Source organism: Magallana gigas, chromosome 3, assembly GCF_963853765.1.
Source record: "Magallana gigas chromosome 3, xbMagGiga1.1, whole genome shotgun sequence".
NCBI lineage: Eukaryota > Metazoa > Mollusca > Bivalvia > Ostreida > Ostreidae > Magallana > Magallana gigas.
The window spans coordinates 4,651,694-4,664,905 of record NC_088855.1 but is presented as its reverse complement, the minus strand read 5'-3'; the positions used below and the strand labels follow the sequence as shown (position 1 = coordinate 4,664,905).

General features: G+C 32.3%; 2 protein-coding genes across 2 annotated transcripts in view; one reads left to right on the top strand and one right to left on the bottom strand.

Moving 5' to 3' along the window:
- The window catches only part of LOC105339124 (dihydroorotate dehydrogenase (quinone), mitochondrial), a 270,339-nt gene that overhangs the window by 212,050 nt on the left and 45,077 nt on the right, over positions 1-13,212 (bottom strand). The window lies entirely within an intron of this gene.
- Positions 1,521-9,588, top strand: LOC117691247 (uncharacterized). The gene is made up of 7 exons (XM_066078175.1): positions 1,521-2,033; positions 3,148-3,209; positions 3,745-3,789; positions 4,213-4,284; positions 5,540-6,910; positions 7,458-7,653; positions 8,199-9,588. Exons 5-7 carry the CDS (start codon positions 5,738-5,740, stop codon positions 9,233-9,235), a joined length of 2,406 nt encoding a protein of 801 aa, XP_065934247.1. The 5' UTR covers positions 1,521-2,033; positions 3,148-3,209; positions 3,745-3,789; positions 4,213-4,284; positions 5,540-5,737; the 3' UTR covers positions 9,236-9,588.

The window sequence follows — 13,212 nt, the reverse complement described above, 5'->3', positions numbered from 1 at the left end:
CACAAACATATTCCATAGACATATAAACTCAAACCTTTATACGGTCATTGCAATCTAATTACAGTTAGACTCAATTCTAATTTCAATCAGAATGGAGATCATTGTATATAAACATGTACCGTCATACGTATAGCACAAGATCTATTATAACACTTTAACATGAGTATACTCAAGTTTGTAATACTCCTGTATTTATAAATTACAGCTATCACAGTCAAACCTAAATAAATTCAGCTATCACAAAATCTTTACGTAATACGGACACAAAACATCAAAATACATGTAGGTTTTATATGTCTTTGGTTAACTGATTAATCAAATAGTTCACTATGTATCAAAATACATGTATTAACGTTAATGATGCGGTCAACAATATACTAGTATGGGAACACCTTAAATTCTCTGTCATTATTTTTCCTTTGTTAATTTTTAAGTTTTGGACGGAAAGACACCCATCAGCCTATTGCACTTAATTGCTGGAACCCCTGAGTTTTACACTTCAATCATACATCAGGCAATTGATTCTCTATATAAAATTTATTACAGGTTAAGAAAAATCCTATGATTGGTTGATGAACATCCATTCTACACAGTACCATTTCTGTAAAATCTTTGACTAAATCCTAAGTACATCTTCAATAGTAACTTCTAAATAAAACCAATACTGATGTCTTTAATTGATTTAATCTTTTTCAAGCCATGAGGTACAAATGGTCAGATCTGTAACCCTGTGTCTGACGTGCTGGGTCAGTAAGAGTCCGTGACTACCCCTTGATGGACCTTGTCCAAAAACAAACCATGCAACATCAAGTGGCTACAACTGGTTTTGAACCAGTGACTTGATATTTTCAAAGCTCACTGATAATGCTCTGAATTACCAGTATGTACCTTTTTTTCATGTACAACATACATGATTTAACCAATCAACAAAATTTGATTTCCATCAAAGTAAGAAACACGACAAAAAATTGTATTGGGAGAGCCATTGCTCATGAACATGATGAATACATCTATTCTTGAAATGTGGATTTCACAAAATCTATGAAAATTGATGTCCACAAGTAAACAAAACAAAATACAATACACGATTACAACATTAACATAACTTTGATCTCAAGCATTGCCAGTAGATGGGTTAAACGTTAACAAGGCACATCACTTTCACTATTTTTCTGGTGAAAGTTTTAACTAAAATAGATTCTTAAGTACCGGTCTCACTAAGAATCAGGTACCGTGGTTTAAAAATAAATGAGACATGGCCACATGATGTACATTTAAAGTGTTTTTCATGCTTGAAAATTATTATTATAACACTAGATAATTTTAAAATCAAGTAACTTTCTATAGAATTTCTCTAATCACTATTATTTTATAAGCTTACGAATCAGGCTCCGCCATTACGGTGTATACAAAATGTTAAAAATTTACATCGACTTGACACCTATTACTTGTTAGCTACAATCCCATACATATAATAAACAGTTACTTTGAATACTAATCCTAGGCCATGATACAAAAAACTGGTGTGTTTATATATATTTTATGAAATATAACGGTATAAAATACAGTTCTGAAAATCCGTTTTTGAGGTAAGAGTTATTCCCCTTTGAAAACTCTTTCGTGTTACTGATGTAAACAAATGGCAGACGGCAGGTGTTCGATCGCCTGTATATCTAGTGTAGTTAAAACAGACTGCAACGTATCTTCAAGATATCGAAATGACTGTGAAGTGAGGAGGTTGAGTGACTGTAACAGGCCCATTTTCAACCATTTGCGTCAGTTTTCTATTAACAGCGCCGACATTACAAGTGAAGGGCAATTGATTGCATTTCGATGCGGACTGTTCGACACAGATCTTAGCTCATTCACCGTGTGCCCATTTCATAGAGACTCTCTAGGACTAGCATGGCAGCAGAGAGTCAAGTGTCAATATCCTTTTCACGAAGGGAAAGCTAAACCATACCGTAGTTTTTCTCTCCGAATGAGCAGACTTGTTTTGTCAAGCTTATCTACTTTGGTACCAGTTGGCTCAGGTATGTACATGTATCATGTCATAATAATGAATATACTATTTCATTTTGCTTTTGCACATTTTTTTGAGACAATGAAAATATAATAAAAAGCTTATATACAAGAGTTATTTACTAAGTCAGACTTTAGAAATTTATGGGTTTTTTTTAGGGGGGGGGTGCCATTCTTTAACAAGATCTTCACTGTTATTGTATATTAATATTACTACCAGGTACATATAAAAATTGTCGAATTAAAATTCAGTGGTATTTCATGTTGCCAATTATTTACTTCCTGAGAATATGATTCAAATTTATAACAAATTTTATTGCTTATACCCCATCTCCAACTCAAATAATTGATTGATTTATGCTTATTTTTAACACCATTTTGTCATGTTAATAATATATGAAATATGTTTTAGAAATTTAAAGTATTCAGCATATTTTACGAATATTTATAAATTAAACTAGTGGACTTAAACATGCAAAGTTATATACTTAGGCCTTGAATCATTATTTTTTGAAAGATATAGTCTCATAACTGCAGTGGTGCATGTGTGCATACAAATTGAGTAACGCGCGCTAGCGCGTTATAAAAACTTGTATGCACACACCGCTGCAGCTATGAGACTATATCTTTCAAAAAATAATGATTTAATGCTTATATATTTACATTTTTTTGACTTCTTGCCTTGCCTGCAAATGTGATTTATACGTCAAAATTTCTGTTTTATCCTAAGGGTAAGTTCAAATTAATGGAAGAGCCACTGTAACAGCCACAAGCGGGAACTTTGATTCTCCCTTGTGACGTTGCATTTTACAGCGTTCAACGTTTGTGACGTCATAATAAAACTAATCATTCTAACCTTTGAGTCTTATAACTGCAATGTCTTTTCACACACTTTACATGCAAAAAATATTTGGAATGTAAATATATTAAAACTATGCAATTTTCAAGGCATCCCATGTAGCCACCTTAGGAATGTATCTTATCAAATCAGCTGACTGACTGCAACTATATAAAATAACAAAAATTCCAGGGGAAAGAAGTAGGATTTCCATAAATTTAACATAATCATTGTATGTATGTTATAATCTGTACTTAATCATTTTGAAAAATTTGTTTATATTTTAGGCATATGTCGTAAGTGTATTGACCTTGTACACAACCTACCTGATAATCATGAGGACATAAAGGTAAAACTACATTACAATTATAAAACCAACAAAAAAGAATTATTTGTTTGATGCACTCCAACAGACCTGCAAATTAAAAATTGCATGCTGAAACCCAAATATTACTAGTTTAGTTTTAAGGTTTATTTTGTTCGCAAAAAATACTTGATTGTTATTATGATTATCTATGTACAAGCTAATTTTTAAAAATACCGACCTCATATTAACCCATCTTGAAAAATGTGGGGTTCCTAATAGAGTACTCTAACTAAAATTCTTTCATGCTCACCTTATTGTCTAGAAATGTAAATGCTTGATGCAAATACGGTAATAAAGTATCAAAATATTTTGATATCTTTTAATAACAATTAAATTTAATTATCACGACTCGAGTTAAAGAAAATTTATTTATAAATGCCAAAAATGTTATTGCATCGCCACTTCTAGAAAATTCTACAATTTGTACAATATACAAAATTAATATACATGTACATGTAGGACCTACTGTTATTCATATTTTTTATAACTCTTTGAATTTTTATTCTTTTCTTCTCAGAATGATAATGATAATGAGAAGAATATATCAGCTGATATCACACAGGTAACTTTTTATAAAATTCTATCATAAGAAAATTTCACATTTAGGCCAAAATAACATAATTGTTTGTTTGGAATTGCCTCCCGCTTCATTGAACTGCTTCCAGTTTATAAAATTTGATTATCAGAAAGGAAGCCTTTTTTTTTAATATGGAGATTTTTATTTACCAATTTTTGATTACTGAAACTTTAAAAAAAAAGAAAAAAAATTGTTCCCTCCCTCCTGGGTCCAGAAACCTCCAGGCCGCAATTCCAAGCAAACAAATTTTAAAGGATGGCCTTAAAGTACATGTATTTGAAATCCTAAAATCACAAAACATATAATTATGTCAGTGGTAATTTTAAATTTTACTTAAGATTTTATCAAGCTAATTCTTTGATGCAAACATTTTTTAAAGAAATTAATTACAGATAAATTTATTTACAGAGATGTGCTGCGTACAGTCTTCGTCCAATTAACATTGAGAATGGTGGGGATTGCATTGAACATTAAGACCAGGTACAAAATATTAAGGGAACTTGTGTTGATCAAGAACTTATTTCATATTTTTCTAATCATCCACAATAATTATATTTAAATATCATTTGTCTGTCTATCTGTAAACTTATCACAAATTAGATTTTTTCTTTAGTACCCTTGTGCTTATCTATTAAAATTAGCACACAGTATACTTGAGCAATTTTCTTTAAATTGTACACAAAGGGTGCCCCCCCCCCCCCACCCCCACCCCAATAGAGAGAGAAACAGACAGAATAGAGAACATAGAGTTGGTGTCTTAAACATTCTTATAAAAACTATTGTATTTTTTAAGATTCAAATTTAATCATTTAAACCTGAAAAAACATATCCCTTATTAGTTAGTTATAGATTTTGATGTCAATTATTGGTCAAGGTCATAGCAGAGATTACCGATAGTGTAAATACTTTTTACTATCTTTTTTTAGCTCACCCAAACCAAAGGTTAAAGTGAGCTGTTGCCTGCCATCCGTCTGTAAACTTTTCAAATGTTTTACTGCTAACTACAATAACATCCCTGGCAAAATTTAATTCCAGTTTGGGGAGTTAGTTTTTGGGTGATTAAATGGATGAAACCACATGGTGTGAATTGGTGATTCTGGGTGATTAACATAAACCTGGTACAAACTTTTAAGCATATTTATGAAAAGGGAACTTGAAACTGTTTAAATAAAGGTTTAACCCTTTTCAAAGGGGAGATAATTACTAAACAGTGAAAGTAGGGTAACAATTGCACTAGAAATATACCAATATTTAACAGAAACATCTTAGTTTTTATAGTGGGGATTCTAAATTATTAAAATGGTGACCCTATAACTATAATATAACTCCCTATACATTTTTTTAAGAATATTTAATATCAATGGAAGAACCACTGTAACAGCCACTACCATGAAGTATGATTTTTGCTTATGAAGTTGAACTTGACTGGAGTAGTGTTCAACATTTTTGAGCTCCCCATCCATGTTATTTCATTTTAAATGTTGCAGCTCATCTCACATTTTACAATCAAAATACTGGTAGATGTAGAATGATTGGTATATATATTGACAAGTTTGAACCATGTACATGTATCTGTCTAAACAAATCATGCAATTTTAATATAAAAATACATATATACTGTAACAATGGAAATTAAGATGCATCATATTTCATGATAAGTATTTAAACTTTTATGATTCTGTTCATTACTGTTCTGAAATATTTTAATGATTAATATGGTTTGCATTGCTTTCAGCTTTCATCACAGGAGAGCCAACATCTGTCTCAAACTTCAAACTGGAGTGAGGAAAATTCTCTAGGATTAGAGACATTGAACAGTATTGTCCATACCATTTCTAATGGAAAACTCAGTCCATTGAAGTACCAACTGCAAAAACCTCTTCAGGACATTACGTCACAAAGTAGAAATTACATACAGAGGAAAGCATCTCAAATGGTACATAGTATCCTGGAATTGGTTGCTCCTGGACAATCAGAAGATCTACTGAAACTCATGGTGGAGTCTGTAACAAGCACCAAACACCAAGAAACTGAAAACCTTTTGGAAATACTGACTAAAATCTACAACGATTCCACATACAAGGCTGTGAAAGATCAGACTCTATCTATTATGGCTGGACTTACAACAAAAGAGGACCTCAAGAGCAGAATCCCAGGACTTACAAACTATCATATTGACAAAGTTCGAGCTGTTACACCAGACCAAATATTTCAGAAGGTAAACCAACCTCCAAAGAAAAGACAAAAAATGGACCAAACTAAACTAGAGCACTGTCTCTCATTTTTCTTCAGCTCCTCTTTTCACCAACTGGTGTCTTATGGTACAAGAGATTTGGAGCTTGACTCTGGTGAAACAGTTGTAATTCCAGATGTGGTTCGCACTGCTTGCCATTCTTCTATAATTGAAATGTATGAAAAACATTGCAAAGACACTGACTTCTCACCACTGTCAAGGGCTACACTATTTCGCATCCTACATGCATGCTCGGCTTCCAAACGGCGCAACCCCCATGGCTTAGACAACATTACAGCAGATGGCTTTGCTGCTTTTAAGTCTTTGTGTAACATCTTGAAGAATCTAGAGCTCAAAGGAACCATAGACAAAGATATGAAATCTACCTTGACACAACTTCTCACAGATGGTCAAAATTATCTGAAGAGAACCTTCAAGTTCCATGTCTCTCTAGACTCAGCTTGTTCTGACCATTGTATGCAGTGGGCTTGCAGTGATCCTAAAGATGTCAAATTTCAGTCCGTATGCAACCATGAGCACACAGACAGCTGTCAAGAGTGTGAAAAATTATCAGTGGTCCTTGATCAGATGTGCTCTTTGAATCTAGATGATGATGAGGCAGTAGATGTTATAGAGGCAAGAAACAACATCCAAGCATGGAAAGCCCACATCGTAAGAACAATCAACCAAGACCGCAGCAGAGTAGATCTTCTAGACACTTTGAAAACATCTCAAATACTGCTGGTGATGGACTGGGCCATGAAGTTTCTCCCTCTTTTACATCGAGAGAAGCAGTCAGACTGGTTTGGTCAAAAAGGGATCTCATGGCATGTCACTGTTGGCATCACTAAAGATAATAATGGATCTCTAAAGGTAACAATCAATATTTACATACATTTGCAAATATGTTTCCTTATAAAATCCTATAGCGAATAGCGAAAAAGTTCAATTCTGTATGAACTTTTTCATGACGTCACAATGATCATAGCACGCGCTTATCGCTTGGATTATTGTAAACTTAAAGTCTTGGTAATTTTGACAGATCTAGGCGATTAATTTGTCTTTTTCAAATGTAAATATAAGTAATAAACAGCAATGCTTAAAAGTTCACGGGATATGAAGTTGGTTGGTATGTAATCATATCAACCGAGAAGCCCATTGGGATTCACAGGATTTGATAACGTGACCAACTTCATAACCCGGTGAACTTTTTAAATTGATGTTTATTTCTTATTAAAATGAAGAAAATATTGTAAAGGAATTATTACAAAAGCAATAATTTAATCAACAAGTGAGTTTTTATCTAATAAAATATCAGATATGATAAAAATCCTGCCAGATGAGCAGTAGAAAAATTTTAACTCTAAGGTAGTACGAGTTTATTGTACACTTATTAAAACAAATGTTCTAATTTTTTCAGCATAGTACTTGGGTGCACATTCTGGAAAGTGGCAAACAGGACTGGTTTGCTGTAGCATCAATCCTGGAACATACTCTTTCAACTGTGGCTCAGCAGTATCCCAATATGAAAGAGGCATTCCTAAGATCTGACAATGCTGGATGTTATCACAATGGATTTCTCTGGAGTTCAATTCCTAGCATATCTGAGAGAACAGGTGAATAAGAAACTTTTCTTAATATGCTAAATATTATTGAATCATGATTTTTTTTAAGTATACTGTCTCATAACTGCAGCGGTGTGTGCATACAAATTGAGTAACGCGCGTTATGAAAATTTGTATGCAAGCATCGCTGCAGTTATGAGACTGTATACTTAAAAAAATCATGATTAAATGCTTATATTTACATTATTTTAACTTTATGCCTTGTCTGAAAATGTGATTTATACCTTAAAATTCCTATCTTATCCTAAGGGTAAGTTCATATTAATGGAAGAGCCACAGTAACAGCCGCAAGAGTGAACTTTGATTTTCGCTTGTGACGTTGCAGTTAACAGCGTTTAACGTTTTTGACATCATAATAAAACTCATCATTTTAACCTTTGAGTACCCTGTGTGCATTACAGTATTATAACTGCCGTAGCTTTCAACACACTATACAAGCAAAAAATATGTGAAATGTAAATATCAGCATTTACATGAAATCTGTGATGTTTTTATTCTGTAAACTGCTATGTGTAATTTTCTTGTAACATTTGCAGGAATCGTTGTTAAAAGATTCAACTTTAGTGAGGCACAAGCAGGAAAATCATATTGTGATGCCAAAATTGCTCATCTTAGGAAGAAAATGAGATTGTATGTAGCAGATGGCAATGACATCAAGTTTCCAGCTGACATGAAGATGGCCTTAGATACAAGTGGAGGAGTTGCTGGATGCCAGGTAGCAGTTGTTGATGTTGATTACACCCATCAACTGTTATTTGGCCACAAATGGAGGGATGTACGTTTCATCACTGATTTTGAAATTGATTCTTCCTTGATGACCACTCACCGTGCGTTTGACATTGGTCAGGGAAATGTTATTGACGCAACATTGATGGTCTCCTTACCACAGAGTTCAACGGATCTACGAATACTCTCCAACTTCATGACACCAGAAAAGCAGGAAGGACAAATACAAACTCCAAGTACTGTAAAAGAACCTGTTCAGTGCTTCCCTTGTTCCGAAGAAGGCTGTTTACAAAGTTTTTGCACCTTTGAAGAATATGAGGAACATATGTATTTTGAGAGGCACACGTTTGAATTTCATCAAAATTCAAACATGTCTACATTTGACAAAGTTAAGCTGAGATGGGCAGAAAAATGTAACCTGCATGAAAGTGAAGAGCAGGTCATCATGCCAACAGCCCTGTCTGACAGTGATGGAAAAGGTTCTAGCATAAGAGGATGGGCTCTTAAGAAAGAAAAGAAACAAGTTCGGTTCAAACAGCACGTGCGCGATTATCTAAACGAGGTATTCAAGACTGGAGCGGAGGTTGGGAGGAAGGCTAATCCAGCAGAGGTTGCTTTGAACATGAGAGCACTGACAAACGATAGGGGAGAGCGCATTTTTGCAGCTCAGGACTGTTTAAAGCCAAGTCAAATAATTTCCTATTTCTCCAGGCTCACATCACAATCCAAGGATTCCTCGAAACATGGGAGCAGAGAAATAGCAGAAGAAGAGGATGATGAATACCTGGAACACGTTATCAGGGAAATTGAAATTCAGGAAATCAAAGACACTGTGAATGCGCTGTGATCAGGAAAGAGAAACCTTTGTTCAGCTATGTACATGTAATTTACGTTAGATATTTTATAACAGATTCATAATTCCAAATGCAAATGACTGTAAACCTTAACTCTATATCTAGAATTTCGAACAAATTAGTTTTATCATATTTATGACTACAATATATATTATATACATGTATAAGACAAATCAAGATAAATGTTATTTCAAAATTTTCCTAAGGTTGCATAATCAAGTTCTGTAATTTAGAATTCTTTCTCTGTATTAAAATTCAAATAACCAGTATTTATTTTAAATAGTGTGTAACTGATACCAGTATTCCATTCAATTTTTTACCCTTGCAATATATATGATGACTTTAACTTCTTATTGTTAAAAGGTTACCAATATGCAGGGACACATTTTTACCATTTTCATTGTTATGGAACAAAATCAAATTTTTTTTTACACTTGATATATTCTTCAAATGTTTTTGAATTTATTTGTGCAATTAAATTTTATTTCTTTTTTTCTAAATTGAAAAATAGCAATAACATTATATGTAGGTATGTTGCAAGCAATAACTGAAGTGCATGATGTTGGAGGTTACATATCCTCCCCCGCCCCCTTGATAAAATTACAGCATAGTATTTGCTGTTTTCTAATTTTTTCTTTTGGAGACAATATTATGCAAAAAACAATAGGTATGTCTTTTTTTTGTTAATCACATGTATTTTTATCTCACATATGCACTTAAGAATTTACATGTTCACTTACTGTACAGTTCTGTCAATTTATGTGTTGTCATAAGTCAAATGCTTAAAGGTTAATTTTCGAGGCTATTGTTCTAAAATTAAATGATTTTTACAAGTTCTTCATAGTCCTCATAGATTTGTCAACTTTATAGATATAAACTGATTTTAACAAAAGATATAATAATAACAATACATGAAGTTATTGCCAATTTTTTCATAGGAAGTGATTTCAACAATCCATTGATTCTGTTTATGGTGGTATAGTTTTATTAGGAAAAAATGGGCAATTTTCTTTTTAGAAACCTTTTTATGTGAGACAAGATACTTTCTAAAATAACAAAAGAAAATTTTTATCTTGTTTTGTGAACATATATTGCCAAAAAGTTATAGTGAAAAAGGTTTGCAAATGTGAATTTTGAAATATTGTGGTTTTGTTGCCATGGATACCACCTCTAATTGGTAAAATCACACATATCTAATTCTGGAATTTTATTATTCATATGATGACTTTTATAACTATTTATAATTGGGAACAAAAGCTGATCAGAAGTTTTTAATATTTTGACATAAAAAAGACCAAATTTGTAGTTTTCGGTTTTGGCTATTTTTTGCAATATGAACCCCTTTTCATTTGCATTTCAAGAAAAATGTGCTTAATATCTATAAAAATTTGAATGATTTTTTAAAACACCATATTATCCTCTTAATAAACCAACAAAAACAAAATATCATTCTTTTTTCATTTTCTTGCTGTCATGGAATTTTAAATGCTATTTTCCTTTAATGTACAGAGCTATTTGGAGTCTTGTTGCTATGGAAAATATGACGTGGATATTTCCATAGCAACAGCTTGAATTTTGCCGAATGGTGTTTAGGTTTAGCTTATATGATTGTAGTCTCTTGTAATAAAGAAAGGTTATATCAATTGGGTAACCCCTATGATTCACTCTCTGTCTGATTCTTAGTGAGACCGGTACTTAAATATCTTAACCCATTTTATTTTAAATGTAGCTACAACTACTGCCGATCAAATATGCTTCAATCTTCCCTACTACTGATCCTAATCTTGAAAGGTTTGGGCTGGATGGCCAGTCTGTAGTCCGACTCCAGATTCAGGATAGTTCCCTCTGCCAGGACATTGAGCTGATGCATGATGTGTGTAAAGAACAGGTACACCTCCATATCAACCAGTGCCTCCCCCGGGCACCGCCTCTCCCCCAGGCCAAAGCGGGTAAAGTGCTCAGGGATGGTCAATCTACCAGTGGAATCTAGAAACCTGACAAAAATGGACAAATGTTTACAAAAAAACCTTAAACCACATAAGAGAATCAGGGAACATGTACACAAAGTATTATTTGTCAGCACTTTGTGACTCAATTTTCCTTGATTTCTGAAGGGTCAATAGTACAGTTTTACTGGTGCAAAATGCTGTAAGTAATAAATAATGAAACCATGATCCAAACTGTCCAGATCAACGATGTGGACCCTGTCCATATTTGAAGTAAAATAAACAATTTGCATACAGTTAGAACATGTCCATATCAACGATGTGGAACCTATCCATATTTGAAGGAAGGAAATATTTTCAAAATAGGAGACCGGGATTTCAAAGTAAATCTATATATATATATATATATATATATATATATATATATATATATATATATATATATATATCCAAATAAAATAAAAATTCACAGTGTCCGGTAATATATATTAAAAATAAGAAAAATAAGAACATTACACCGTTTGTTAAACACCTAAACGAAGTACTCAAAACAGATGAAAGGATGTCTAAAGTTCTCGAAAATTTCCGCGTAATCGAAAGTAAAAGACAACCTAAAAACTCAAACGCATACTTTGCAAATCTAACTTCCGCAATAACAATTTGCATACAGTAAGAAAATGCCCAAATCAACGATGTGGAACCTGTCCATATTTGAAGGAAGGAAATATTTTCAAAATAGGAGACCGGGATTTCAAAGTAAATATATATATATCCAAATAAAATCTAATCAAATAAAAAATCTAAAAATCTCGACCGGAAACAATTGATAAATACTCCGTCCCCTGATGTAACAACACAAGAAATCATTCCAATTGTTACCACCTAGAAAAAGAAAAACATTTTATACAAACTCTCAAACCATCTTTGAACAGTGATTTAGCCAAAAATTAAAATGTATCTGTATTTACTTTGCATTACTATGCAATAACGTTATTAACTGTTTCCTTATACTATATTGTGACGTCATAATAGTGTGTGTATAACGTCATTGGTTTTAACGTCATTTGGTTTTAAATGTATTGGGAAACGTCTGAGGAAGAAATGAAAGCGCTTACGTTTTACGATTAGTGTTGTTATTTTTTTCATATATATATATATATATATATATATATATATATATATATATATATATATATATATATATATATATATATATATATATAAAGCACTAAAAATGGCTAACGACACGAACAATAGAAATTGTCAAATTTTCGGGACAACCAGTTGTTGATTCTATTCAGTGCTTATATATATATATATATATATATATATATATATATATATATATATATATATATATATATATATATATATATATATATATATATACACCTGTATTTCGTTCTGATGTTTTGCGGGGTTGTAGGTCAACGGTGTTACAATATATAGAATATGTAATAATGTATTATTGGAACAGATGGCTGTTAATATTCACAGTGTCCGATTAGTAACAGATTGTCTGAAAAACAAGGTATATGTTATTGTGCTTCCCCTTGGCATGTTTCATGCACGATTGATATGCAGTATTGGATAAAATATTTTAATAATTTTAAATTTTATAATATTTTCGTTATTTTAATTATCAAATTTTTGTCTTGTTTTTCAGTGTCAAAATGAAAACTGTGAGCTATAGGTGAGCAGAAACTGTTTTGATGGTGAAAATTCAAAATTAGATATCTACTTTTTTTATAATGGTTAAAATAACATCGTGAACTAATTTAGTATAGTGTAGTAAAATAAGTTGTTATAGTGCAGTGAATGTAATGAAAAACAACTTTCATTTCTTTGTATAGGTTTAACACTGATTTTATTACCTCCCTTTTCAACGTGCCACAAACGTTTCTGTCATCTCTGTATTCAATTTGATTTTAAAAGCTTTAGATCATCTAAAAGAAATATATACACTTTTGTTTTTGATTTATCTTGCTAGATCCATATTATAGAAATTCATCTTATATTTGATC

Bases quoted from the DNA above. Each gene is read 5' to 3' on its own strand.
- LOC117691247 (XM_066078175.1), top strand. From the start codon at position 5,738: ATGGTACATAGTATCCTGGAATTGGTTGCTCCTGGACAATCAGAAGAT. The intron at 6,911-7,457 runs GTAACAATCAAT...TAATTTTTTCAG, and splicing joins ATAATAATGGATCTCTAAAG to CATAGTACTTGGGTGCACAT. The intron at 7,654-8,198 runs GTGAATAAGAAA...TAACATTTGCAG, and splicing joins TAGCATATCTGAGAGAACAG to GAATCGTTGTTAAAAGATTC.